General features: G+C 39.8%; 1 protein-coding gene and 1 long non-coding RNA gene across 4 annotated transcripts in view; both read left to right on the forward strand.

Annotated features, from left to right (window-relative positions):
• The window catches only part of tub (TUB bipartite transcription factor), a 110,336-nt gene that overhangs the window by 38,445 nt on the left and 46,014 nt on the right, over window positions 1-25,877 (forward strand). Inside the window, exon 1 of one of the 3 annotated variants that reach the window (XM_088334382.1) lies at window positions 19,280-19,630. The exons of the other annotated variants lie outside the window; for them this stretch is intronic. Coding sequence (XP_088190508.1) covers window positions 19,593-19,630 — 38 coding nt within the window. The 5' untranslated portion in view covers window positions 19,280-19,592. Of the gene's footprint in view, window positions 1-19,279; window positions 19,631-25,877 lie in introns of those variants that run through there. 3 annotated transcript variants of the gene reach the window in all.
• LOC148367443 (uncharacterized) lies at window positions 996-18,020 on the forward strand. Its single transcript, XR_015850311.1, has 2 exons — window positions 996-1,121; window positions 17,623-18,020. It is a non-coding gene; the product is annotated as an uncharacterized LOC148367443 (long non-coding RNA).

Raw genomic sequence — 25,877 nt, forward strand, 5'->3', positions numbered from 1 at the left:
TTTACCTTTGAGGACATTTGGCGTGCCCTGGAATTTGGCCGCATGGAGTCTCGGCCTTCTCTGATTCTTCTTTCCGCAAAGAAAACATATACCACCCCATAAAGCCCTTGTATGAATTGCTGAAAATATGTATGTAAAAAGAAATTGCCTTATGGGCAACATCGTTATTGTTATTATTATTATTTTTTTTTACACGTTTCACAATTTGGATGTCACAACCTGGATGTTAAAAGAACACCCTGAGGTAGAAAAGTCATCCCTTGTTCGATTATTTACTCTTCATTAACTCAACTCAGACAACTCACATTGTATATTCAATGTAGGGCTCATGTATAAAGATTTCTGACACGTGATGGACAAAAAAAAAAAATCCAAGTTTTAAGATGCAGAGGAGGCAGCAATCTGATAAGGAGCACACAGTAGAATTCTGTTCTATTCAGGGAGTCAATCTCAAAGCTTGAGTGGGACTCTGGGACATTGGAACAATGTTTCAGCCAGTGTGACATTTGCTTATCCGAATCATGTTTTATGGATGATCTCTATTGGACTGACACTTGGACTTATATTATTTCATAGCATATTGTGTAAGTGTGTGTGAGTGTGTGTGTGAGAGAAACTATATCAATGGTGGGCCGTCGAGCCCAGCAATTCCTTCTCTGCTGGCCTAAAATAACCAGCCATCATTATCATAGTTGTAACAAATGTCAATTCCATTTTAAATAATAATAATAATAATAATAATTTCCTTTGTATTGTCATTCTGTGTAACAATGTACACAGAACGAAATGTCGATACACCTGACCCGTTGTAGCGAGCCGATGCAGCCGCAGCCAACAGAGGGCGCCGCCATTTTACCAATGTTATAAGTCTTAGGTATGACTCGGCCGAGGCGCGTCTTTTCCTACGTGTATACATGTTTACATTTATTCTCCATATGTCGTACTTTTCATGATATATTTTATCTATTTGTTTACACTCCTACCAGTGTTTTTAGGTCAGAGTTTGAATCCAAACAGAATTTAGCTAGCCTGTGGGGTCAGCCTGTATGAAATCTGCCCAAGGACTTCATAATGAACAGCAATTTGATTGGGTGAGCGTTAGGATGGGCAGAGCTATGCAAGTAAGTGCACGCACTTCCTTTTCTCTATATTGATATCCTTGTTTGCAGTATTTTCTGTCATTTTTACAAAAGAACTTAGCTCGCACCTTACTTATTTATGACAAAAACGTTGGTCAAAATGACTTGTACCTGGAGGCAAATGCAGTTTTCCCTAACGCCTACATGTTGGCGTCAAAGTACCATAAAAAAAGTAAAGTGGGTAGTACACCAGTGTTTATGAGTGAAGGTTCTAAACAGGCCCATACAAAATCACAGCCTAAATACTACAAACATACCACAGCTATACTACAAAAAATCTTCTGTGGAAATACACAAAAAATACTACAAAAATCATATGAAGATCCTACAAAAATACTACAAAATACTGAAATATAAAACTACAGTAATACTGTTGGGTTGGTTGGTTGGGTCTGAACTCTTAACTACTTGGGTCATAGGGGCACCATTTCCTGTGTTGTGTCCTGGGACAGTACAGCCTGGTGGCGCCCATTCTTCTCCAGGCCAACATATGTCTCCACCCGGTCTCGACTTAAAAATCTAAATGTCAAATACAGTGATTAAAACAGGGACCTAATTCATTATTTTGCTTTGATTGTGAGAATTTAAAAACAAATCTATTCAACACATCTATTTAAAAACAAATATAAAGAAATATAACTGCATGTATATTTATTCCTAAATGAAAAATTGGATAGGTCTCCTGGATCGGCCCCTTGGTCTAATTTGTTGACCCAATGCATCCCTCAACTCCAAATAGTTGCCAAACGCTGCTCTCAATATTTGTTAAAGGCAAATGTGAGCAATTGCTCTCGTGCGATCCTAACTGGAACTATTGTAGTCATAAATGAAAGGATAAAGACATGTACAGTGGTTTGATTTGTATGATTAAACAAGTGAACATTTATAGCGCTTTTTAAATTCATCATCTCAAGATAATGCCATAGGGGCTTAATTAGCTTTCATCTGTGTGTTGCCTACATCAACTCGCCTCCAGTCTCTTGTGTAAATTGCGACATCACCAAGCAATTTTGTATTGACCGTGGCGCTGCAGGAATACATTTCATCTCCTGTTGTTGGGCAGAGAGCAAACATGTGGAAAAGTCTTAGATTTTCCTTTCAAGGCTCCCACTCTCAATCACAATGGTTTTGGTGCTGTGGTAATACAACATTTGTCCTTACAGCCAGTTTTCAATCATGAAGCTAGAGTACAATGACAAAAAGAGAGAATAGCAACGTCATTTGGTAAATATTTGAGCAAATGGGATTTTTCCCATGATGCAATGAAGTAACGACACAATCACACAAATGCAAGTCAGTAAACGTCCCTTACATATGAGGAAATTGGAAATTAGGGATAGGTGACTACAGATACCAGACTTTTTTAAGGTATTGGGTACCGGTATTTGTGATAGTGGCCAATATATACTGGCATCTGCTGCCTTTTATTTGAATGATCTGGAAAATATTTTGTTGTAATTTGAAGGTATTTCTGTAAAAAAAAAATTAAAAAAAAAAAAAATTGGTGTAATAATGTTATCAGCGTCTGACATAGGTATTGATTAAACTCAAGATTTAGGTAAAATGTGATGTCAAATGTCCTTTGTATTATTTATATATATATATATACACGAATAAATAAATGAATAAATCAATATATCCATCCATCCATTATCTGCACCACTTATCCTCAGTAGGGTCGCTGGGGTGCTGGAGCCCATCCCAGCTATTTTCGGGCAGTGGGCAGGGGACACCCAGAACTGGTTGCCAGCCAGTCACAGGGCACACAGAGACAGACAACTCACTCGCTCATTCACACCTAGGGACAATTTGGACCGACCAATTAACCTAACATGCATGTTTTTGGAATGTCATCTCATGACCTCAGAACTGTGCCGCACACGCACTAACCACTGCACCGCCGTGCTGCCCTGAATAAATATATATATATATATTTATATATTCATAAAGGTTCAAAAGACACAGTGTAAACAAAAATTTCATTGTCTGTCGTCTGTCTGTCTGACAGATTAGTTTTTGTCTATGGAAATTTTAATAAATATTTGTAAACAAAATACTTGCTGTAGAACAGCATTGAAGGTGCTGCAAGTTCCATTATGTAAAATAGTCTTTCAAGGACTGCAAGGCGCTTTTACTCTTCCTGCCATTTCAATAAATTTACTCCATTTCTCAAGATACTTGTTTTACAATTAGCAGACCTACTATTTTTCTTTTTTTTTTAGTCTGTGATTCTGCAATATTTACACTGCGTCCAAATCTAGGCCTAAACTAATCTCGGGTACAAACCAATGCGTATGAGCGATATTTTGTTAACAATGGCAGATAAAATTATGTTTAATTGAATTAAATTATTTTTATATAAGGTAGGCAAAAAGTTGTTTATTAATTGAACATTGTATTTTTTTGATTCATATGATCATATTGAAGTATTTTAGCAAAATATTGTATAAAGTACGATAAAATCGTACACGTTGACAACTGTGTGTACTGTAGTTCGTAACTTGCAGTATGTCACAAAAGTGAGTACAAACCTTACATTACTGCAGAGATTTTAATAGAATGCTTAATGTAACATCACTGAAGAAACATCACTTTGACACAGTGAAAAGAGTATGTCAACAAAGACCATGCCTCACTGGAAAGACTGTATATATCTGGTCTGATGATTATTTTTTCCTGGCTCAGATGGTGTAAAACATGTGTGGCGGAAACCAGGCGAGAAGTACAAACATGTTTTTGTCGTGCTTTAAGTCAAGCATGGTGTTGGGAATGTCATGGTTTGGGGTTGCATGAGTGCAACTGGAATTGGGGAGTGTCATTGCACTAAGGGAAACACAAACTCAATAATCTACTATGGAATCCTGGAGCAGATAATGACACCCTTCCTCCAGAAACTGTGTGGCAGGGCAATGTTCCTGCCTGACAATCACTTCAAATACACTTTTTTAGATGACCGAGGCTTTTCAAAAGGGGCTAAGGGTAAACCGTATGAACCGGGCAAGTATGTCTCCAGATCTAAATCCACGGGACATTGTCAAGCGGAAAATGGGGAAGCACAGGATCTTGAATATCCCCCAGCTAAGTCATGTTGTCATGGAGGGGTGGAAGAGCATCCCAGTGGCAATTTGTGAGGCTCTGGTGAAATCAATGGCCAGGAGGTTTAAGGTGGTTTTACAATATCATATTGGACACACAACATATTGAACATCAAGAACATTTACTTTAGGGTGTAATCACTTTTGTTACCAGGGTTTAGCTACTAATGGCTATATTATGAGTTTTTTAAGGGGGGAAATACATTTACACTGTCATTGCTTCAAACAGACTACCTTTCATTGCATCAAAGGGATATCTCTTCAGTGTTGTTCAATTAAACATTATGATTAAATATCGGCAGAAATGTGATGGTGTAATCAGTTTTGTGGAATACTGTATATCTTAGGTAGTTGTATTTGTTTTCTACTGGTGTGAAAAGGATACAAAAATAATTTGGATAGATATTTAAGTCAGTCAAGCATCACAATCAAATTCTGGGAATTGAGGCCACCATAAAAAACATTACAGAATGTTCTGCTCTAATTATAGTTTAAAAATGATTGCTAAAAACATTAAATTTGCATGCATTACATGTTGTAAGGTTAATAATCATTTGGTAATGTACTGCTGATTTCTTTTGTGTTTTCTTTAGCAACTTTTAGATGGGTTGAGACAGGCAGACAAAAGCCAGAGATCCATTTTCACATTGCATGCATACAGTGAATGGATCATTTTTACAGATACCATCGCTCTGTTGTTACTAACAATACAAGCGCCTGAGGGTACCTAATATAAGAATTCTGGACTGGATACATGTAATTGATCATAAAAGATCGTATAATTGCCTGTTAGTGGCTACACTTAATGTAAGGCCAATGGGCCAAGTACTGTTCAATGAAAAGGGAGTACAGTAGGAAGGAAGCAAGGAACAAAATATCTTATTGCTTAAGTCCCTCCTGACTAAAACATGGCCCTCAAAGTCAAACTTCAAAGTCTGCTCTTAAGCATTAAATATTCAGCGGGGTTCTTTTACTCATGAGTATTCCAGAACCCATGTGGCTTGTTCCATTTAGCTCCACTTTCATCCTAGCACGTCGTACCAAAAATGCAAAATCCCCCCTTTTGGATTTGGTCATTTTAGGACTCTTGCAGATCTGTCCTAAAAGTTTGCACATCTGTTGAGGATGTAAAAAGCAATTTTGTTTAGTAAAATCTGAACAAGTGTCTTGTGATGTTTAATTGCTTTTTTCTTTCCTTTTTCTACTTTTCACTGAGAGCAGAGCTGTGTAAGATGAGCATCCCACTCTGCTAACCAGTATCTATTCAAGTACATAACGTTTGTATTACTGCAGTATAAACTGCATGACTCAGACATCTTGGCATGGCAATTGTATTCTAGTGCGGGTTACAATATAGACTCACTCAAGGGTCTAGATTTGTCATGGAATGAGTTGACGTGTACCCACCAATATCGAACAATCATTGTTTTGTCTTCATCAATATTATGTGATAAATTGATCAACTTCTCGTTCATATAGTAGTGCAGAAAGGATTAAACCACGCTCACTGCTGAAGCGCTGATGCATAGGACCAACATGTTTGCCTCTGCCTTTCCCCTATTTTTCAAAAGATTTATGTGTGTTTGGTTGTGATTTGGTTTCAAACTAATGACAAAACCAAACCTACATCTCAAGATACTCTCACTGCGATCTCTTGATCCCAAGACGAGCGCTCTACCTCTTGAGCTACTGCCGCCCCATGAAACAATAAAAATTCATTCATGTAATTTTCTTTACTCTTCTAGGTAGATGTAAGATTCAGGGTTAATGCAGTTGCTTGAAATCTTTGAAATGCTGGAATTTTATTGTTGTGTTTTTGAAGTTTGGAAAGTGCTTGAATTTTGGGTGACGTGCTTGTAAATGCTCGAAATTGTCTGCATTTTTCTCAGCAGTCTGACTCAATATACCTTGCATTAAATGAATAAAAATAAAACAAGTCTGCCTAAAAATGACACCAACATAGCTCTCTGGCTTCACTTTGTCATTGTGTTTTCCCTCGTGATTATCGGCAGCTGGTATTAGGTTTTATGGCGTTGTTCTATGACGCGCCATTGCACCATACAGGTCACGCCCAAGAGGACAGGTGCATACTACACCTTAAGAGCATTATGGAATGTGTATCTGTGCAATGATTACGTATCAATTATGGACATTCATTGTAGTCCATGCAAAAAATCGTAGCGTTTCTAAGTTTTAAATTGCATGTGTTAAAAGCTTCCTGCAGATGAAAATGCAAACTAAATAATTTCCAACACCTTCTGTATGTGGGGAGAGATTCATCTAAAAAAATTGCAGACATGTTGTCCAGATCCACAAATGTATTTGCGATTTACTCAAGATCTAAAAATGTTGATAAATGCACATGTAAAATTAAAAAATGCATATGTAAATTACAAACATATTTGTGAATCTGCATAATACATCATTCGCACCGGTTTTCTACTTCTTAGGGTCCTGGAGAAATTGGAGGTTTGTCTTTCAACGTCCTTAAAAAGTGCTTGAATTTGGCCAGTTCAACTAACAAATTGCATTAATGTGGCAGTGATATGTGAAAAGGATATTTCCGCACAAATGTTTCATCTTCAGTGTTTGTGAAACTAAAATGATAGTATTATATCCTTCTGGTGTACCTAACAATGTGGATTTTGTAAAGACGAATACACTTACAGTATGGTTAGCCTGCAAATTGTAATTTCATGCCCAAGTTTATCCTTAAATCCTTGCTGCCATGTGTGCCAAATCCGCTCATCTTCTTCCTTTGCCTCTTTGACCTTTCTCTTAAAGCACCAAATTCCAATCTGTTTATCCTCAAACCCTAGTGGATTTTGTGTACCAAATCTAAAAAGAATTACGAGAAATTGCTTTTTAACTGTATATTTGTTTTTGATTTTTAAAGTTTTAAAAGGACAAAACCCTATTTCAGAGAAATTTGGGAAATTTTGTTCAACTTAATATAACAGAATAGACCTATTTGTACAAAATCGAAAATGAATCACGAGAATTTGCTTTTTAACTGTAGATTTGTTTAAAAAAACAGGTTAAAATTTAGAAACCTATTTAAAATAAAGTTTGGAATTTCTGTTCAAACGAGTATAACAAAATGGATTTATTTGCAAGTCAAGTCGCGTTTATTTATATAGCCCTTTGTCACAAGGAGTTTCAAAGGGCTGTTTTTTTTTTTAATTTACATTGACAAATATGTATAATTTTATGACTTCACTCTATACTAAAGAAAACAGAGAAAGTAGATAATTGCCCGTTAACACCTCTTTGAAAATAATTTCTTGAGGGAGGGGTAGCTGCCATTATTATTCATAGAGAATCATTGGTGTGAAGTTCTATGGATAAGACTTTTTTTCGTGCCAATGTTGTTCAGCCAAACCAATCCAATTGTAAGGATTATTTGCTTAAAAACAAGTTGTGTGTTTTTTAGGTTAAACATGGTCTGCAAATCTTTTAGTTCTTAATTTCTATTATTATTATTTTTTATTTGTTTTCAGGTCAACATGCCTACTTTATTGGTGTTACTTTTGCATTGCAAATACAGTCTAGCCCAGGGTTGTCAAACTCATTTTAACTCGGGGGCCACACGGTAGAACAAACATTCTGTCGGGGGCCGGACTAGTAGATTAAAGAGGAAGAAAAAGAGAGATAAAGAAATAAGAGAAAGAGGGAGGGAAAAGGAGAGAGGGCGAGACAAAGAAAGAGAAAGAGGGAGGGAAAAGGAGAGAGGGCGAGACAAAGAAAGAGAAAGAGAGAGAGAGAGAGAGAGAGAGAGCGTGAGAAACAAAAGAGATAAAAAGAGAAGTCATGAGAGAGGGGGAAAGAAAGGGAGAGGAAGAAAGAAATCCAAAGAGAAATAGAAAAAAAGAAGAAGAGAAGAGAAAAGAAAGCGCAGAGGGTGGGAAGAGAGAAAGAGAAAAGAGAGAAAAGGAATAAAAGGAAATTAGAGCAAAATACGTTAAAAAGACACAGAGAGAGAAAGAGACAAAGAGCAACAAAGGAAGAGAAAAAGAGAGACATGGAGAGTGAAAGAGACAGAGACAGAGAGTGGAAGAATAGGGGTGGAAGAGAGAGAGAGAGAGAGAGCGTGAGAGAGAGAGAGAGAGAGAGAGAGAGAGAGAGAGAGAGAGAGAGAGAGAGAGAGAGAGAGAGAGAGAGAGAGAGAGAGAGAGAGAGATAACTACAAGAACAGTGTCTTTGTTTGAGGCACCTGGCTTTGGCAACATCAAGTGCAGCTTGTTTTTTTCTTGCGCTTCTCTGGTTGTTATCTCGCGGGCCGGATTCAATCCCTTAGCGGGCCTGATTTGGCCCGCGGGCCGCCTGTTTGACACCTGTGGTCTAGCCCCAGGGGTTGGGAACCTTTTTGACCCAAAGAGCCATAAAAGCAAAAATATTTTTGAAAAAAATCAACAAAACCACCAAACCTGCTCTCCAGACAAAAGCTAGGGTTTCAGCACTTTATTTTTCACTGTGTGACGTTTTAATATTTGATCGAATCTATGAAATAATAATAATAATGCCAGAACCTGTGTCCCATATGTGTCATGATTACTCATGCACTCACCTGTGCCCATTAGTTTGGCGCCAGCTGCTGCTGGTTGGCTGATTGATCCCCCTCCTATTCATACACAGTACTCCAGTCACTCCTGGTCAGTCCGTCAGCGAACCTCTGCATATGCAAGGCAAGCACTTAGACTCTTTGGCTTCCGTCGGTCCCGTTTTCATCTGTATCTTACTCGTCTGTTCCTGATTTCCCGTTTGTCTCCGGCTATTTACCCGTTTTTGACCACCGACCATGTTATAATCTCCCGCTCCGGCTATCGACCCGTTTTGCCCGTTCGACCATGCTCCGATCTCACGCCCCAGCAAATCCACTTCCGCATTCCGATCACGCTCCGATCCCTTGAGCTGCTTGTTTCCCCTGTCCAGCGAGCACCAGATCGCTGGTGTTTGTTTCCACGATATCCCAATAAACCTTTGTGTGAAACGTTATGCGATTGGGTCTACCATTTGTTCTGGTTCTAGCTCTAATTCCTTCTGCTCACCCAATTGAATTGCTCTTGGTGCTCTGCTGATGTTTCAGGGTGTTTACAGTTTGTTGTGTGGGTTTTCATCATAAAGTGTATCAACAGGTTGCTTTGGGGGTTTTGATCATCTAAGTAAAAATCAGGGAACCTTCCCCCCCCAAAAAAAAACATACGATCGTGAATTTGTTTTTAAGTTGCCTCAGTTCTATATGTTGTATGAAATGTATGTTTAAGGTTTATATAAGTATGTTTAAGGCTTGTATAAATAACCTGTATTGTTTTGAAACAGAAAAATGTTTAATAAAATGTCCTTTATATCGTTACATAGCAGACTTAATGATAAAGCATAGTACTGAAAAACAAAGATACACATTAGGCATTGACATTCTGTGGTCTGTGAAGCCCTTTGAGACTCCTTGTGATTAAGGGTGTCACAAATAAACATAACTTGACTTGACTGTAAAGATAAATAAAGTTAAGTTTTACTTACTTTTGGAAGATTTAAGCGACACCCTCTTCTGTGGTAAAAAGTGGACGAAAAAAGCGATACAACCATTTTCGCAACTGCATCAAGCTTCCATATTGTGGATTCTGGGTGACCTCTCACAGTGCCACACAGCGGAAGGAAGCACTACAGTACTGTCCTCTACTCGGAAAAGGTGCACACAATACAAAATCTAACTTACAGCAATGTCTGGATACTTTGCGACATCCCGAAAAATGTTCATACGTACCGTTGTTCGTAACTCCAATGATTGTAAGTAGGGCAGCGTCTGTAATATAAGTTGTTACTCAAGTAAAAGTTCTGTTACTTCAGAAAAATATTACTGAAGTAGAAGTAAAAATAAGTCATTTAAATAATGGCTTGAGTAAAAGTAAATCCATGGTGTGCAGATCATCTACAAAGAAAACAAACAAACCACCAAAAAGCAGTGAGATAGAATTCCGGCCCACCCCAACTTAATGCTTGACATTTTAGCCCGAATCCAGGTCCGGTTTGGGACTGCGCCCAAAATCTTACCTCTAATGCAGAACAATTGATCTCCCCGCTAGAGGGAGTGGTGAGTGGTTCAAGTGTAAAACTGCATTCACTCAACTGTTAAAATACCAGTTGACACATTCAATGCCAAAGATGCAAACCATGTTTCCCCATTGTTTGTGAATACAGTACATGTGTTGATCCCTTGTCCTCTGGGATTATAATATGTAGGGTAGGTTACTAATGTTGGCTGAATTGTCTTGCAGCAAATTACTTAAGCCACATAATGTTGTTTTGTTGGGCTCCACTTTGCAAAACTGGCAACGGCAGCAAGTCAAGTCATGTTTATTTTTATAGCCCTTAATCACAAGGAGTCTCAAAGGACTGTACAGATAATACAGAGACATCATCAGCATGAAATATAGGAAAAACACAATGTTCAGTTGACAGCTTCCTGAGGTCAACATCAGCCATAAGCTATTGAATAAAAGTATGTTTTAAGCCTTGATTTACTTCCACTGAGGTTGCAGATCGAATTTCACCAAATGTGTGGCATTGACGGTCCATCGCCTATAATTGTGGATGACGCAACACGGCTGAATCACATTTTATGGATGATTTTCCCGATTGAATCAACATTAGTTCTTTGGGCCCCTTTCCCTGGGGTGTTTTAGATATTTCCCTCCTCCAACTTAAATCATAGTTTTCATGGCAAATTTTCACTAGGCCCATTCTACATTCTTCAAACTAATAATTTATTATTTAGTACCTCTTCAAAACAGCCCCACATGTATCAATACGTTATTTATTATAAAATCCTTTAAAATAATTCATCAAATCATTATGTTCAATGTTTTATAATCTCTTGAGGTTATATAATTTAATTTCATATTTTGCAATATCACTGAAATAATACAATCAATGCATTGTACATATTTTTTTACCAATATCATTGGCATGATTGTAGTTTGCTCCAATGTATTTTAACCATTGCATATTATTCCATTTAATTCCTGAGAATTGTGTACCATAATTCGTATCACATTTAAACTGATAAATACCCGTCAACCTCGGCCAACCCTTCCTCTCCCTTTATTTTATGATTAAAGTTCCCTTATTATGCGATAGTAAACCTTACAAACACAATGCGGCACCCATTTTCTCACAACAAGACTGACTATGTAGAATTCAGATTCAGATTCAGATCTACTTTATTGTCATTCTAGTACACGTGTATACAGAACGAAATGTCGATACATCTGACCCGCACAGTTTCCTCGAATGTACAGATATAAGTAAAAGTTGTATTGTATTATGGCTACGTATAGTATTTTACCATAGTGCCGATAGTGCAAGAGGAGTAGCTAACCAGATGTGCAAAATGGGCATTCAGGTTAACAAGTCAGGTAAACAGTAACATTAACACTGTAACAATAACGCTGTAAGTACAATAGTGCAGAGAGCAAATGTGCAAGGAGTGGCAAGCTATAAAGAACTGCCAGTAGTGCAAAAAGTCAGATTAGCAGCCGTTAAGATTTAGGTTAACTATATGTTAGATTGACCATTTAACAGTCTAATGGCCAGGGGGACTAGACTACTGCGGAACCTGGTGGTCCTGCACCGCACACTGCAGTACCTCTTCCCAGAGGCTAGCAGAGTGAACAGTCCATGATGGGGGTGAGAGGGGTCCCCGATAATGTTCTTAGCATGGGATAGGCAGCGCTTCTGGCCAATGTCCTGAATGGAGGGAAGTGTAGTCCCGATTATTTTCTCTGCTGTCCTCGTTACCCTCCTCACACTACCCCAGTCGGTAGCGCTGCAGCCTCCACACCACACAGAGATACAGCTGGTCAGGATACTCTCTATGGTGCCCCTGTAGAATGTGATGAGGGAGGGTGGGGGCAGGTGGGCTCTCCTCATCCTCCGCAGGAAGTACAGGCGCTGCTGTGCCCTCTTAACCAGTGATGCAGTGTTCACGGACCAGGTGAGTTTGTTTGTAATGTGCACCCCTAGGAACTTGATACTGCTGACAACCTCCACAGCCTTGTTGTTGATGCAAAGTGGGGCATGTTTGGGCTGGTTTTTCCTAAAGTCGACAATGATCTCTTTAGTTTTGTCAACATTCAGGACCAGGCTGTTGTCCCTGCACTAGGCCACCAACTGCTCCACCTCCTCTCTGTAGGCCAGGTCGTTGTCGTCCCTGATGAGGCCCACCACTGTTGTGTCGTCAGCATACTTCACGATGTGGTTTGTGGCGGACCTAGGGACGCAGTCGTGTGTCATCAAGGTGAACAGCAAGGGGCTCAGGACACAGCCTTGGGGGGAGCCCGTGCTGAGGTAGATGACATCTGAGATGTTCTGACCTATCCGCACTGATTGGGGTCTGTCACTGAGGAAGTCCAGCAGCCAGTTCCGCAGGGGGTGTTGAAACCCAGGAGTCTCATTTTGTCTACCAGATGTTGTGGGATGATGGTGTTGAATGCTGAACTGAAGTCCAGGAACAGCATCCGCACATGGGTGTTCTTCTCCTCTAGGTGTGTCAGGCTCAGGTGAAGCGCAGAGGAGATGGCATCCCTGGTGGAGCGGTTTGTCCGGTAGGCAAACTGAAAGGGGTCGAATGAGGAGGGGAGACTGGAGGTGATGTGCTCTTTAACCAGTCTCTCAAAGCACTTCATTATGATAGGAGTCAGTGCAACGGGCCGGTAATCGTTGAATGATAAGATCTGGGTTTTTTTTGGCACAGGGATGATGTTGGCAATTTTGAAGCATGATGGTACTTTGGCTTGGTCTAGCGAGGTGTTGAAAATGTCTGTTAGTACACAAGCCAGCTGATCGGCGCACTCCCTAAGTACCCGCCCCGGAATGTTGTCCGGGCCTGGAGCCTTCCTTGTGTTGACCCCTCTCAGGGTCTTTCTCACGTCGGTTGAGTCCAGGTGGAGTGCTCTTTCGTCCTGATTTGGAACCGCTTTCGCTGCAGCGGTGCCGTTTTGTGCCTCGAACCTTCCAAAGAATTTGTTGAGGTCATTCAGAAAGTCCATGCTAGTGTCCTGCACTGGGGCGGTGGTTGGCTTGTATTTGGTAATGGCCTGAATGCAATACCACAACAACAATCACGTTGTCATCTGCTAGCAGTGACTGAGACGATTCGGATTACAGCCGAAATGACAAAGACAAGATCAGTCTACCCCAAAAAATAAAATTCCTGTACGAAAATTGTAAAATGTGAAAGTACCGTAAAGCCGCTACTTTTTTCCCAAACGTTCAACCCTGCGGCTTATTCAGTGATGCGGCCAATTTATGTAATTTTTCTAACGGCCGCCAGCGGCGTTCGAGTACAAAAGGTAAGATTTAGACCGGTGGAATATATGTGCCGAAGAAGACTGCAACTTCTTGGCTTGTGCACGAAATAAATTAGCGTAAACATACCCTCATCATGCAAAATGCAAAAAGAAAGGCACATCAAAAAATCCACCATCACCAACGGGTTCCGAAAAGCTGGTCTGCTGCATGACTGAGAGGAGGGCACAGAATCAGGAGTGGATTAGAGTTCAAGCGACAGTGACAGCGCGAGTCCGGCTGCGGGAGCGTAGGACGACGTCTATATGACAAAGTTTCTTTCCGACACTGAGGAAGACGACTTTGATGGCTTCAGTTCTAAGGAGGAAGATAAGGACGGTTTACGGTGATTTTTACAAGTACTCTGTTTTTTTAACAGACCCGTTTACTGTGTTGCGAGCGTGTTGCTAGTGTGTTGCTACCTGTCACAGGCACCGTTTGGGATGAAAGTTATATTATTATTATTAAAGCTTTAAAAACTCCCTCGGTGTACCGTCTTTCTTTGTAAATATGTGTAACCATGTATAATATGTATTTGCAAATGTATATTTTTGTAATTTATTTATTTTAGAGACTTATTCTGATATGTTTTGCATGGGCGAATAAAAAAGAAGGGGCAGAACAACGGGGGCTGACGGGAAGTGGAGTAAAGGTGAGACGTGTTTGTGTACGCAGCGGACAATAGTGGATATATATTTTTCCGACCCTTACCTTTAGAAATATACACTTTTTTCCCTTGGATTACTTTCAACGGGACCCGGACTCTGCAGGTCTGCATCAAACCCTAAGTACCGGTATAATTTTCTGTTCATTTTACCGGCTGTGAATTTTGCACTGTGTACTTTAATGAAGGACATTCAGTTTCAATCGCGGGACTTAAAGTCGGGTTTGGGTTAATTTTGTGTTTGTGTTACATTTTTTAATGTGGTCGCATGCGGCTTATATACAGGTGCGGCTTGTGTAAGTAATTATGCCACCATTCCACATATTCATTTTTTTCATTCAACTTAAGCGTACAATTAAAAAAAATATCTGCTGATAAATGTAAATGGTCTGCATTTATATAGCGCTTTTCAAGTCAATGAAGACCTCCCAAAGCGCTTTACAATGAGCTTCACACTTTTCCCTTTAATACACTAACTAACCGATAGCAGGCAACTACCTGCTATCGGGGGCATTAGAGAGTCAGTGTTATGCCCAAGGACACATATTACTCAGAGGAGCCGGAAATCGAACCTGTGACCTCTTGATCCCAAGACGAGCGCTCTACCTCCTGAGCTAATATCAAAGCAGCAGCTTTGAAAATACAAAACAATGTTGACATTTGTCGTTTTGAAGTTAAATGCATTTTATGATTTGTTTACTTATTGTGTATCTCGCAATAAGTGACACAGTCTATCTATACCATCTTTTTTTACAATTATATTTTGCTGTATTTTTATATTTCTTCCTGGGGGAACTTGGTACGTTTTACTATGCATTGTAATAGGATAGGATTTTTTTAAAAGCTTTTGTATAGTACAATGAAAAAAAGCATTTAAAATTAGTAACATTTATTGAAGTGGATACTTCTGCACGTAAGTATTAGTTTTCTTATTTTACTAGAAATAAGTCTTAATATTAGTGACAAACCCAAATGGTACATTCATCCATCACAGTTATCCCTTGCTATAATGCGCTTTAATTTTCATGGTTTTGCTACTTCATGTATACTCAGGGTTGGGTAGGGTTACTTTAACTGGATTATTTTCAATTACTTTTGGATTACTCCAATACCAAATATGCTAATAAAAGACAAAATAAACTAAATATGAAAAAATTACTAAATTTTGTGCAGGCTCGGGGAGTAACGGAATACATGGAACGGCAAAAATGATGTTGGCAAGCTGTTTGGATTTATTTTCATTTTGTTTCTGTCGCAATTCATGTTAGTTTTGCCGGAGATCAAAGAGATCAAAGCCAGGAGAGAAAGCTTACCACGTGTTGCAAGTCATAATTTTATTGATATTTAGTTTCTTTTGTCTTTTATTAGCATATTTGGTATTGGAGTAATCCAAAAGTAATTGAAAGTAATCCAGTTAAAGTAACCCTACCCAACCCTGTGTATACTGTATGTATTGTGCATTGTGCTTTGCATTTTGATTGGCTAAACAGTCTCCCCGTTTATTTTTATTTGACAGTACTGTAGTTATTTGTAAAAACAAAAAACAAAAACATTAATACGCCACTTTGTTAAAGAGGGGTTTTTTTTGGGTTTGAGTGTATGATATAGTTCTCGGTCCTTCCTGTGGTGTGTCTTGGGCAAGTACAAGCTTGGCGGTGCTCATCCCTCTCCAGTTTTTTTGAGTAGGGGTTTGCTCCTCGTGAAACAGATGGTACTGATTTGCATGGTCTTCAGCGATAAGCCGTGTCCTGGCCTTGACGGGCTGTGGCGTGTAACAGTACTGATACTGGATCCTAAATCACTGGTGAAGTCTTTAATTGTATAAAATTGGTAAAAAAAAAAAAGTTGAAAAGTGGTTTTGGTTTTTTAAAATAGTACGTCAGCCTCCTTCATTATCATTGTGTTGCGATAACAAAATAAATTTGCACGGCATTTGGCAAAATTTACAAATATATATAATACAATAAATAGAAAAATCCAAAGTGTTCACATCTAAAATAAAAAACTACACAAACGGGATATTGCATTTAAAACTGTGTTCCACGTGTGCTGTGTGCTTGTGGTTTAGTGTGTTGATAGCTGTGGGAAATAAGCCATCTCTCAGTCTGATCATTCGGGCCGTGTGGAACCTGAACAGGCGGCCTGAAGGTAACAGTTCAAAAAAGCGGTTGCTGGGGTGTAAGGCGTCCTTCAGGATGTGTTTGGCTCTGCTGAGGTAGTGAGAGCTGGCAAAGTCCTCCAGGCTGGGCAGGGGTTTGTTCTTTTGGACCACGTTTATAATCCTGTCTAGGGCTTTTCCGTTCACTGCAGAGTATCCTGCGTGCCACGCCTTGATGCAAAACGTTATGATGCTCTCTCTGGTGGCGCTGTAGAATTTGACTTGCAGCTTCTCCTTCAGGTTGTTCCTCCTGATCACTCTTAGGTAGTGGAGTTGTTGCTGGGCTTTCTTTAACACTGCCCCGGTGTTGAGGTCCTCGGAGATCTGCGTTCCGAGGAATTGGACCCTTTCCACACTGTCCCCGTTGAGAAATCTGCCCGATTGCAGATCACCTGAGTGTGGCGAGGATCACTTTGTGAATCCACATGAGATAGGCATTAGTCAACAAGGTTGCCTTGAATTGGACCCCTTGTGGGGCACCAGGGATCCTGAGGGAGCCCCTAGCGCGTTCACCGTCAATAGACGACCTCGGCCGTTGGCCGGGGAACGGACGGAAGGCGGAAGCAGATGTGCGTTAGCTGCGGCCGCTATCACTGGGTGCTTTTGTCTGGCTGAGGAGAAGCTTGAAATGAAGTCTGCTGCCGCTAGTCGCTGTAGTCATATGCTAATGCCTCAGAATTTAGTAGTGCAATTATAGTGTCCTGCAAAATTATTTGCTCCCCAAGAAACCTTTTGACAGATCGCCTTATTTCAGGCTTCAAACATATATAAAAAACTCAAAACATTTTCTAAGGATCAACAACATGAGAGACACAATTGTTAAAACAATTAATTCAACATTTGATGGTGTGATAACAGATACAAATATAAAAAGTAGGTGTTGGAAAAATATTGGCCCCCTTTGAGTTAATACTTTGTACAGCCTCCTTTTGCTATGATTAAAGCTACAAGTCTTTGGGTATGTTTGTATAAGTTTTAAATACATTGAAACTTAAATATGTGGTCATTTTTCATTACAAAACAGCTTAATATCCTTAAGGTTTGATGGTAATTGATAGTACACAGCATTTTTCAGATCTACCACAAAGGACTTTGGCTTGGCCATTTAAAACATCTTCATATTGTTAGCTTTAAACCATTATATTGTAGATTTTGCTTCATGTTTAGGGTCGTTGTCTTGTTGAAAAGTAAACCGACACCACATTCTCATGTCTCTTGCAGACTCCAACAGGTTTTCAGAATCACCCTGTATTTGGCTCCATCCATCTTTCCATCATCTCTAAAGATCTTACCTGGGCAGATTTGTGCAGAGTTCGACTAAGAGTTGTCTTATATACGTATTGTCACACCTCCATCTGTGTATGCCTTTTGGATCATCCATTGTTATCATACAACTCTTGTTTACTTCTCGGTTTAGTTGTGTCCTTGTGTGGGCCAAAGGTTTTGAGGGATGGCCTGCTTTCTCCATTTTGATATGAATTGAATTTGATGATTGATGGGAACTTATGAAGTAAATTGGCTGAGCTGAGAGAGCAGGGGCCAATGTTTTTGCAACGCCTACCTTTCAGTTTTTTTTTCATTGTAAATATAATATGAAATATTAAATGCATTTGCTTCCACTTCATGAGTGTGTCTCTAGTGCTGTTGCTCTTTAGAACATATTTTCTGTTTTTTAGTGTAAGTTTGACATCATCGGAGAAACATCAGCCCCCCAGTGAGGTAGTTGCGATAAAGTTTAAAGTGTTAATTAGTCGAAGATGTTAAAAGTGTATTAGGCTAAGATTTGGTAGTTTTTTATGTGGAAAATGCCTAGGTGTTGTGATGAGGTGGATGTAGTAATGGTAGAACTAAGGGCGAGCCGGAAAAAAGGGGCTAAATGGCAAAAATAACACACCGAGAGCCGCCAACGGGGAGCTAACAGATACTTATCGATGAAACGTAGCCGTAGCCTCCGCGGGAAGACACGACTCTGGCCGACCAAAAAACATGCAGTACGCAGCCAGGCTAGCCGGGTAATCAACAACGAAAAGCGGCAACTGAGACAACGACGTTAAACACAAAGTCGGCCGGGAATAAATCAAGGGACACAGCAAAACGGACCCAAACGCCTGGCTAGGGCCAAACACGAGCGCCACGAGCGTACAAAACAGGAAAGCTCTCTGCAGCCCCAAAGCTAACGGGGAGCTATTTGGATAAAATGATATCAGCTACGACACACGCAACAAAAACCCAAATTAAAGGCCACAATCACCTACCAATAAGAACGCAAAGGCACGCAAGGAACGCACACCGTAACAGTGGCAGGTAAGCTCAGCCCAGGTAGCTTTTGCAGTAGATGCATGCAACTTGGACCAACAGTCACAAGGCACACAGCGACAGGGGTAGGCAAAGTTACAATTTCTTCGAGCAGAAGTGAGCGGTATCCTATTTCGGAGCTGCCTCGCATGTGGTGTTAATGGAAGTATTGTGTTCCATCAATGACGTCACAGCTCTATAAGGGAACAAGCCAGATGGATCAACTTTGAGAATACATTTCCCCTGAGCGCGTGGACTATCTTGCAACATATTTGCATCATTGTGGGGAAGAACACTTCATGTTCTGTTCATAATTTGAAAGAAAAACATTATGTTTGGGATTATCTTTAAAGAAGCTGCATCAGAGTTCCCCTGATCCCTTGATGAATTGGATGGAAAAAAAATATGGAGGTTGCTAATAAAGGGATTCTCCATTGCTGTTTTTTTTTTTCTCACTGCAAGCCGAGACTCGAAATGCTGCTGTTGGTGATGCTGCACAGGAGATGGCGAGAAAGAGGAAGGGAGGGTGTGGGGATTTAAAGGGCAAGAAACGGAGGGAGATTTAGATCCTGTCAAGAGCAAAGGCAGTGGATGTGAGCAGAGAAGAGGAGAGGCATTGACTGAGCGCACACACACGCAGGAGCAAAAGAAAACGGCTAATTTCATGTGCACAGCGCGCAACACTTGATGCGAACGGCTGGATTGGTAGTCATCCGACGTCCCTCGCCTAGAAGACGCACCAGCGAAGACTCGAGGAGGGTGTTGAGAAAGGGGAGGAGGGGAAGTTGGGAGAAGCAGTGATGATCGGGCTTTGTGGGTTTCAAACCTGCTCTCAGACCACTTAGCCACGTCGCCACGTTGCCGTTGCAGGCCGCCAGCTTTGCGGTGGAGACAGAATGAGCTCCAAGCACACTTCCGACTGGATTCCCTACAGGTAACCCGAAAATGCTGGGCTCAGGCTGCATCCTGTGTGTTTAAAAGGGTGCTGGTAGGTGTAGTCAGAATTTTACAGCTGTGATGAATGTAACTACAGTACCTGCTTTGGGTTACTAGAGAGAGGTGAGAATCTTTTCACCTGCACAAGGTTTAATTCACCTTGGGAAAAAAATCTTGGTTTGTTCTTGAGCAGAGTGCTTTTCTTGTAAACATTTTTAGGGCTGAGGCTTGAGTACTTAACATTTTTAGTGTGTGCAAATCCTTTGGACTGAGGTTTACAGGTTCCAGTCATAGTTGGGCTTACTCCATTGTAACAAAAGAAATGTTCAATTTGATGATATCTGGAATGAGTAGTGTGCTTGCAGTTGAATCTTTTAAGAAAATACTTGTTCTCAAAATAATGTTTTTCCAAGTAAAGTTAAGCTGATTTTTACAGATTAAGATGTGATTCAAATCAACTTTCAATAATTGTGTAGGTCTGATACTCTGAATTAATCATATCCATTAATACAGATCTAATATTTCATGATAATGTAATAATTGAATTATTATTAATCACTGTTTCAGGAAAAAAAGCTTAGAGACGAAACCCCAAAAACAACAATGTAACGAAAATACAAATAGTGTTTAACAGTGTCAATTAGAGAACTTAAACAACCTCTCATTGGACGATATTTTGAAAATAAAGTCAGTAATGCAAGTGTTTATTGTATTTCATTGACTCAGTTGCCATGGTGACAACAGATTTAAAGGTTTTTGAACATGAACAGTATCATGTTTATATTTATTGTTGCAACAGGTTGCTACCTGCAATATGAGCTTTTTCATGTGTTTATTTAAAGTTGTGTAATTGCTGCAGTAGCAGACCACTTTACCATACAAATGACACCTGCTATTGTACATTTTTTTAGGTGGTTAAAAAAAAGTCAATACCCGGCTGTGTTTCCTTTTTGACTCTGACCATGAATTGTCTATTTGTGGTTACATGGCAATCACTCCAACAAATCTTGTTTAAAGAAATTCACAATTTAGTACACTGCAAATGTCTTTTTATCCTAAATTCCCTTCCAAGTACTTTTCCATGCATTGCGAATATATAAAGAAAATCCTTCAAACCGTTTTCTTCTTTTCATCTGCTAATTTGCTGCTGAATCACAGGCAAGCAGGAATTTCACACCTTTTAAAAAGTGGAAAAAGTTTTCGAAAAGTGTTAAGTGACCGATATAGTTTGTCAAAATGATAGAGAAAATATATTTCCATTCACAAATGGTTCCAAAAGAACAATGGTGATTTGCAGAGTAAAAATAGAATCAGAAAAGGAAGTGGACAACTAATGATTCAGTTTGTAAATATACTTTAACTATAACTATAAGGCAGGCAAGTAAAACTCCGCAAGAGCTTTCCATTGGCCAAAATTTGCCTTATAGTTGTCACAGAGGACTCTACTCAGAAGCTCGTTTACCTGTCCGGTAAGTGAACGCAGCTGATGCAGAATCCAAACACTGGCAGCGTTTTTACTTACTTGACTTTAATTTCTCATGTCTGCTATTAATTCAACACAATACGGCAAACATGTCAAAGAGAGAGGAATTTTATTTCTCTGTGTGTTCGTTTAATATCAGGGTTGTAAAGCGGGTAAACCAAATGTTGGTGTTGAGCAGCTGAGTTAAGATTTTGATTAACCTATTAAACAGAATATTCCCGACATGTGAGTACAGAACAAGGCTGCATGGTTTGACAAAATGCGCTGACAAAATGGCTGACAATCACTTTATAAAAACGTAACTTTAGGGGTAGTGGAAAAATCCCTGCTTAACCTCAGTCCTCTGTCTAGACCAGGGGTGGCGAACAACTTTGACACAAAGACCTGAAATTTTTAACTGTGAGAGTCAAAGAGCCACACCATGCCCTGATCTGCCATGACAGACAGACACACACAAACACACACAATTAAAAACACATTATTTCCCATACCACACTCCTCTCCTTACAATACAACAAGTATTGTTCTTTTGTTGATTTTGAGGAGTGAGTGAGGAGAAGTGTCAACCCTCAATAAACACAAAAAAACTAAAGATGAAACAAGGTAAAGAGCCACAGTATATGGAAAATACGATGAGGCAAAGAGCAGCATTCTTATTGGCCAAGAGCCACATGCAGCTCTAGAGCCACGTGTTCGCTACCCCTGGTCAAGATTGTGTCTGGAAAGTACTGGTAATATCCAATGACTTCTCCCGACTGCAAACCAAAAGCACCATGTGAAACAATGTAGAGATTGAATAACAACTGAACAAATGGATATATAAAGAAGCTAAGAGATTATATTACAATGTAAATAAGTACACTAGAATACAGAAATTCCTCTCTGTATCGCAGTTTACTTTTAGTAAGTTCGCTACTTTACAGGTTTTCGCCGTGCACCCTGTTCTACATTCTGATTGGCTAAACAGTCGCCCTTCCCTTTTTCAGCCTGTGTCTGCCTTTGCAACAATAACTTTATGGTCTAAGTTGTAAACGTGCGTAAAACAGCCTAACAATTCTACAATCCATATGTACAATATTTTTTTCAATTTCAAGTTTATCTAAAAGCCATCATGTCAACAAAACACTTTGGACTGACAAAAGCACCTACAGGTGGGCCCAAAGGGCGAAGAAAGTTGCTTTCTCTTGCCCACAACGTTGGACCTCTCCACATGGTAAAGGAATGTAAATGCATATTCACGCCAAATTTTGTTTCCCAATAACCTTCTCACAATGGTAAAGAGGATAGTTTTAGTTTCTTTCACAAAGAAAACTGCTTTGTCTGCACAAGTGCCCAAGTCGGTCAACCAATCATATTTCAAACAATCAATCAATAGCGCAATATAGTAACAACGTTATTTTTAAATCACAATTTGACAATACAGAAATAACAACTTAAATTTTTATGAAGTACAGTACTTTTATTTGTCGTTCGGAATATTATTTTCAGTCCACATTTTTGTTTTCCAATAACTTTCACAAAAGTGGATCGTGTCCTGAATGGATTGTGCAATATTGCTGCAAGATTCATTCATTCTTTCATTCATTAGCTGCAACGCTTATCCTCAGTAGGGTCGTGGGGGTGCTGGAGCCCATCCCACCTTTCATTGGGCAGTGGGCAGGCGACACCCTGAACTGGTTGCCAGCCAGTCACAGGGCACACAGAGACAGAGATCTCACTCGCTCATCCACACCTAGGGACAATTTGGACCAGCCAATTAACCTGACATGCATGTTTTTGGAATGTAAGAGGAAACCGGAGTACCTGGAGGAAACCCACGCAAGCACGGGGAGAACATGCAAACTCCTCACAGGAAGGTTTGATCTCATGACCTCATAACTGTGCTGCGGACGCGCTAACCACTGCGCCGCTGTGCAGCTGCTGCAAAATTAGTTTTACAATTATAATTTGACAGTACAGAAATCATTTGTGAAAAAAGTGTGTAATATAGTGGAAATCCATCTCGTCTCTCAACCCTACTTACAATTGTTTTCGTTCTGGGAATAGCTTCGTAACCCGAAAACTTTGTATGTAGAGATTCATTTTGTATGCAAATGCACTAATCTGTTCCAAGACCTGCACTAGTACTGTATGGTATGTTTTTTCAAAAATCCTAAAAGAGCATTCGAACATGAAACCAATGCATGTTAAAATTAAATTACCACACAATAAACATAAAACAAGAGGAACATTATGTATAGGCAGGGTAAAGGATATGATAAAAATATTCATTTATATTTTTGCATCACATTTATTGAAAAACTGATCTATTGATGTCTGCTTTTGTTGGAAATGTGCCAGGCAGATGTAGCCATAGCCCGACTTGCCAACACTTTTTCCAGGTGATTCCTTTCCAAAGATTACGAGAATTCATGGAATTCTGCTTAAATTTCTTTAATTTGGGCTAATTAAATGATGGCTGTGTCCTCCCCCCCGCCATCTGGCCGGAAATCCATCTCGTCTCTCAACCCTGAACTATGACGGTGACATGAAGAGCAAGCTAGAAGCATGCATGCGCACTGGGTTGCCATGTCGATTTGAAGTGATAACCAGTTTGTTTACATTGCGCAAAGTTTGGGAGCGGTGAATAGCAGCACATATTGTACTATATTTTTGACTTCATAACTCGCGTCAATATTTTCCGGTTCAGGTACTTTTTAACCTGAAACTTTCGTATGCAGAGACATTTGTAAATAGAGGTACCACTGGACAGTACTTGTATTTGTTAAACAAATGCTTGAGCCTGTACATTGGGTTTGTTTTTTGGTTTCAATGTATAAAAGCGCATTGATTAAATAAATAACTGTAGTCAAACTTCACAAAACAATAAAATAAAACAAAATATTAGAATGTTTCTAAACGCTAAACATGATCACTTGTGGTTTGTACACGTCAGAAAAAAAAAAACAATGACTAAATTTACTGCTAATCGTGGATTTTTGACTCGACTTACAGTGTACAGTACTACCTTGCTCTACCGCGATTTATTCATCACTTATTCATTATTCATTTACTTAGCGGACTAAAGACAAGCATTGTTTGCTACTTTCTGACTAGCTAAACAGTTTCCCTGCCCCTTTTATGCTAGTCTGCCTAAGTGTCAATGACATTGTGGTCTCAGTTGTACAGATATGTAAAACAGCTTGACGAAACTACATTATGTATGCACAAATCTTTTATTTTCAAGTTCCTCTAAAAGTCATCATGTCAACAAAATTCCCTGGACCCACAAAAGTAGCAAAAGGCAGAGGAAGAGGCTTTCTACCGCCAACAAAGTTGAACTTCTTGACCCACTGAACCTGCTCTAGAGCCTCATGCGGGTCTTTGGCACTCCCTAGTAGAGGTAAGATCGGGCCCAAAAAAAGCACCCGAGCCCGACGCAGGCCCGAGGGGTAATAAACCCGACCCGGACCAAGCCCGACTAATTAACTGGATTTGCTGGCCCGGCCCGAGGGGCCCGAAATTACATATTTTATTTATAAGGAGGGGTGATTTATGATAACAAATTAAACTCTGCCTTTTGTTACAACATCTAGGCCTAAGTTAAATAAAACTGTATAAACATTTACATCTTTTATATTTCTGTGTCTGCACTGCAGATGTCACATTAAGCGACAATCTGTCATTGACGGTTTTTTTTTCGAGGTAGCGAAAACATTTAAGGGCGTCCGTCATTTTGACGACTTGATCATTGGGCCATAATCCACAGCAGCAGTAGTAGTACGTCCTTAAGATTTTAGCGCACTTTCATTGAGGGGGTGTTGACGACGTGTTGTGCCCTTTTCCGACTCCTATGAAAATCCCCCCCCCCCCCCCCCGATCGTATTCTATATAAAACGCTTATTAAAACAATAAAGCGAGCTAATTATAATAACTGTCTTTGGGACGAATGATAATATAGATGTCTGACGTTCATTACTTTTGCCAGGACAGCTTTTTAAATGTCTGATCAGCGTCGAGGTCCCAGTCTTTTTGCTATCGTATGCGAGCAAATTGCCACATTGACACTCAGCGAAGCCAACGCAAGTCTGTGTATCATTTTCTACTATCAATTTGAAATTGCTCCACACTTAACTCTTACCAGAGTGCGTTTTCCTCGTCAGTTCTCCTCTTTTGAGTTTATCCTTAACTTCTTGTTGGTCCGACTCCATATCGGGGATACCAGGCCAAAATCACGCGAATTTGCGGAGGGGAAGATTATTAAGAGGACAGCATTCACGTCACGTCACGTGCACAGAGCATGCTCTGGCTCCGTTAAAAGCAATTACAGCTCCTTCTCCGTTTTATCCAAATTATTTATTTTATAACAAGTATTCCTTGGTCTAGTATCCATACATAGTTTAAGTATATATATTTTAATGAACATTTAACACATTATTAATTAATTAAAAAAAATAAATAAAAAAAAAAAATAAAGCAGGACCGAACCCGACCCGACCCGACCGTATGACTGACATTTCAGGCCCGACCCGGCCCGAAATTGCCTCGGGTTCGGGTTCGGGCTCGGGCCATAAATCTTAGCTCTACTCCCTAGTGGCTCTGTGGTGCTTTTTTTGCAAATGTTTGATAATGAAAAAATATATAGTTTCTGTAGGACAGAACCTTGAAGGTAAATGCAGTTTCCCATAACACTAACGCCGCGGCAGTGTCATGTAAAATGGATCGTCTCCTGATTCCATACAGTTGTGCAGAAAACCCTGAGATTATTTTGGGAATTAGAATT

Source organism: Urocampus carinirostris, chromosome 4, assembly GCF_059441175.1.
Source record: "Urocampus carinirostris isolate Australia breed hairy pipefish chromosome 4, RoL_Ucar_1.0, whole genome shotgun sequence".
Taxonomy (NCBI): Eukaryota; Metazoa; Chordata; class Actinopteri; order Syngnathiformes; family Syngnathidae; genus Urocampus; species Urocampus carinirostris.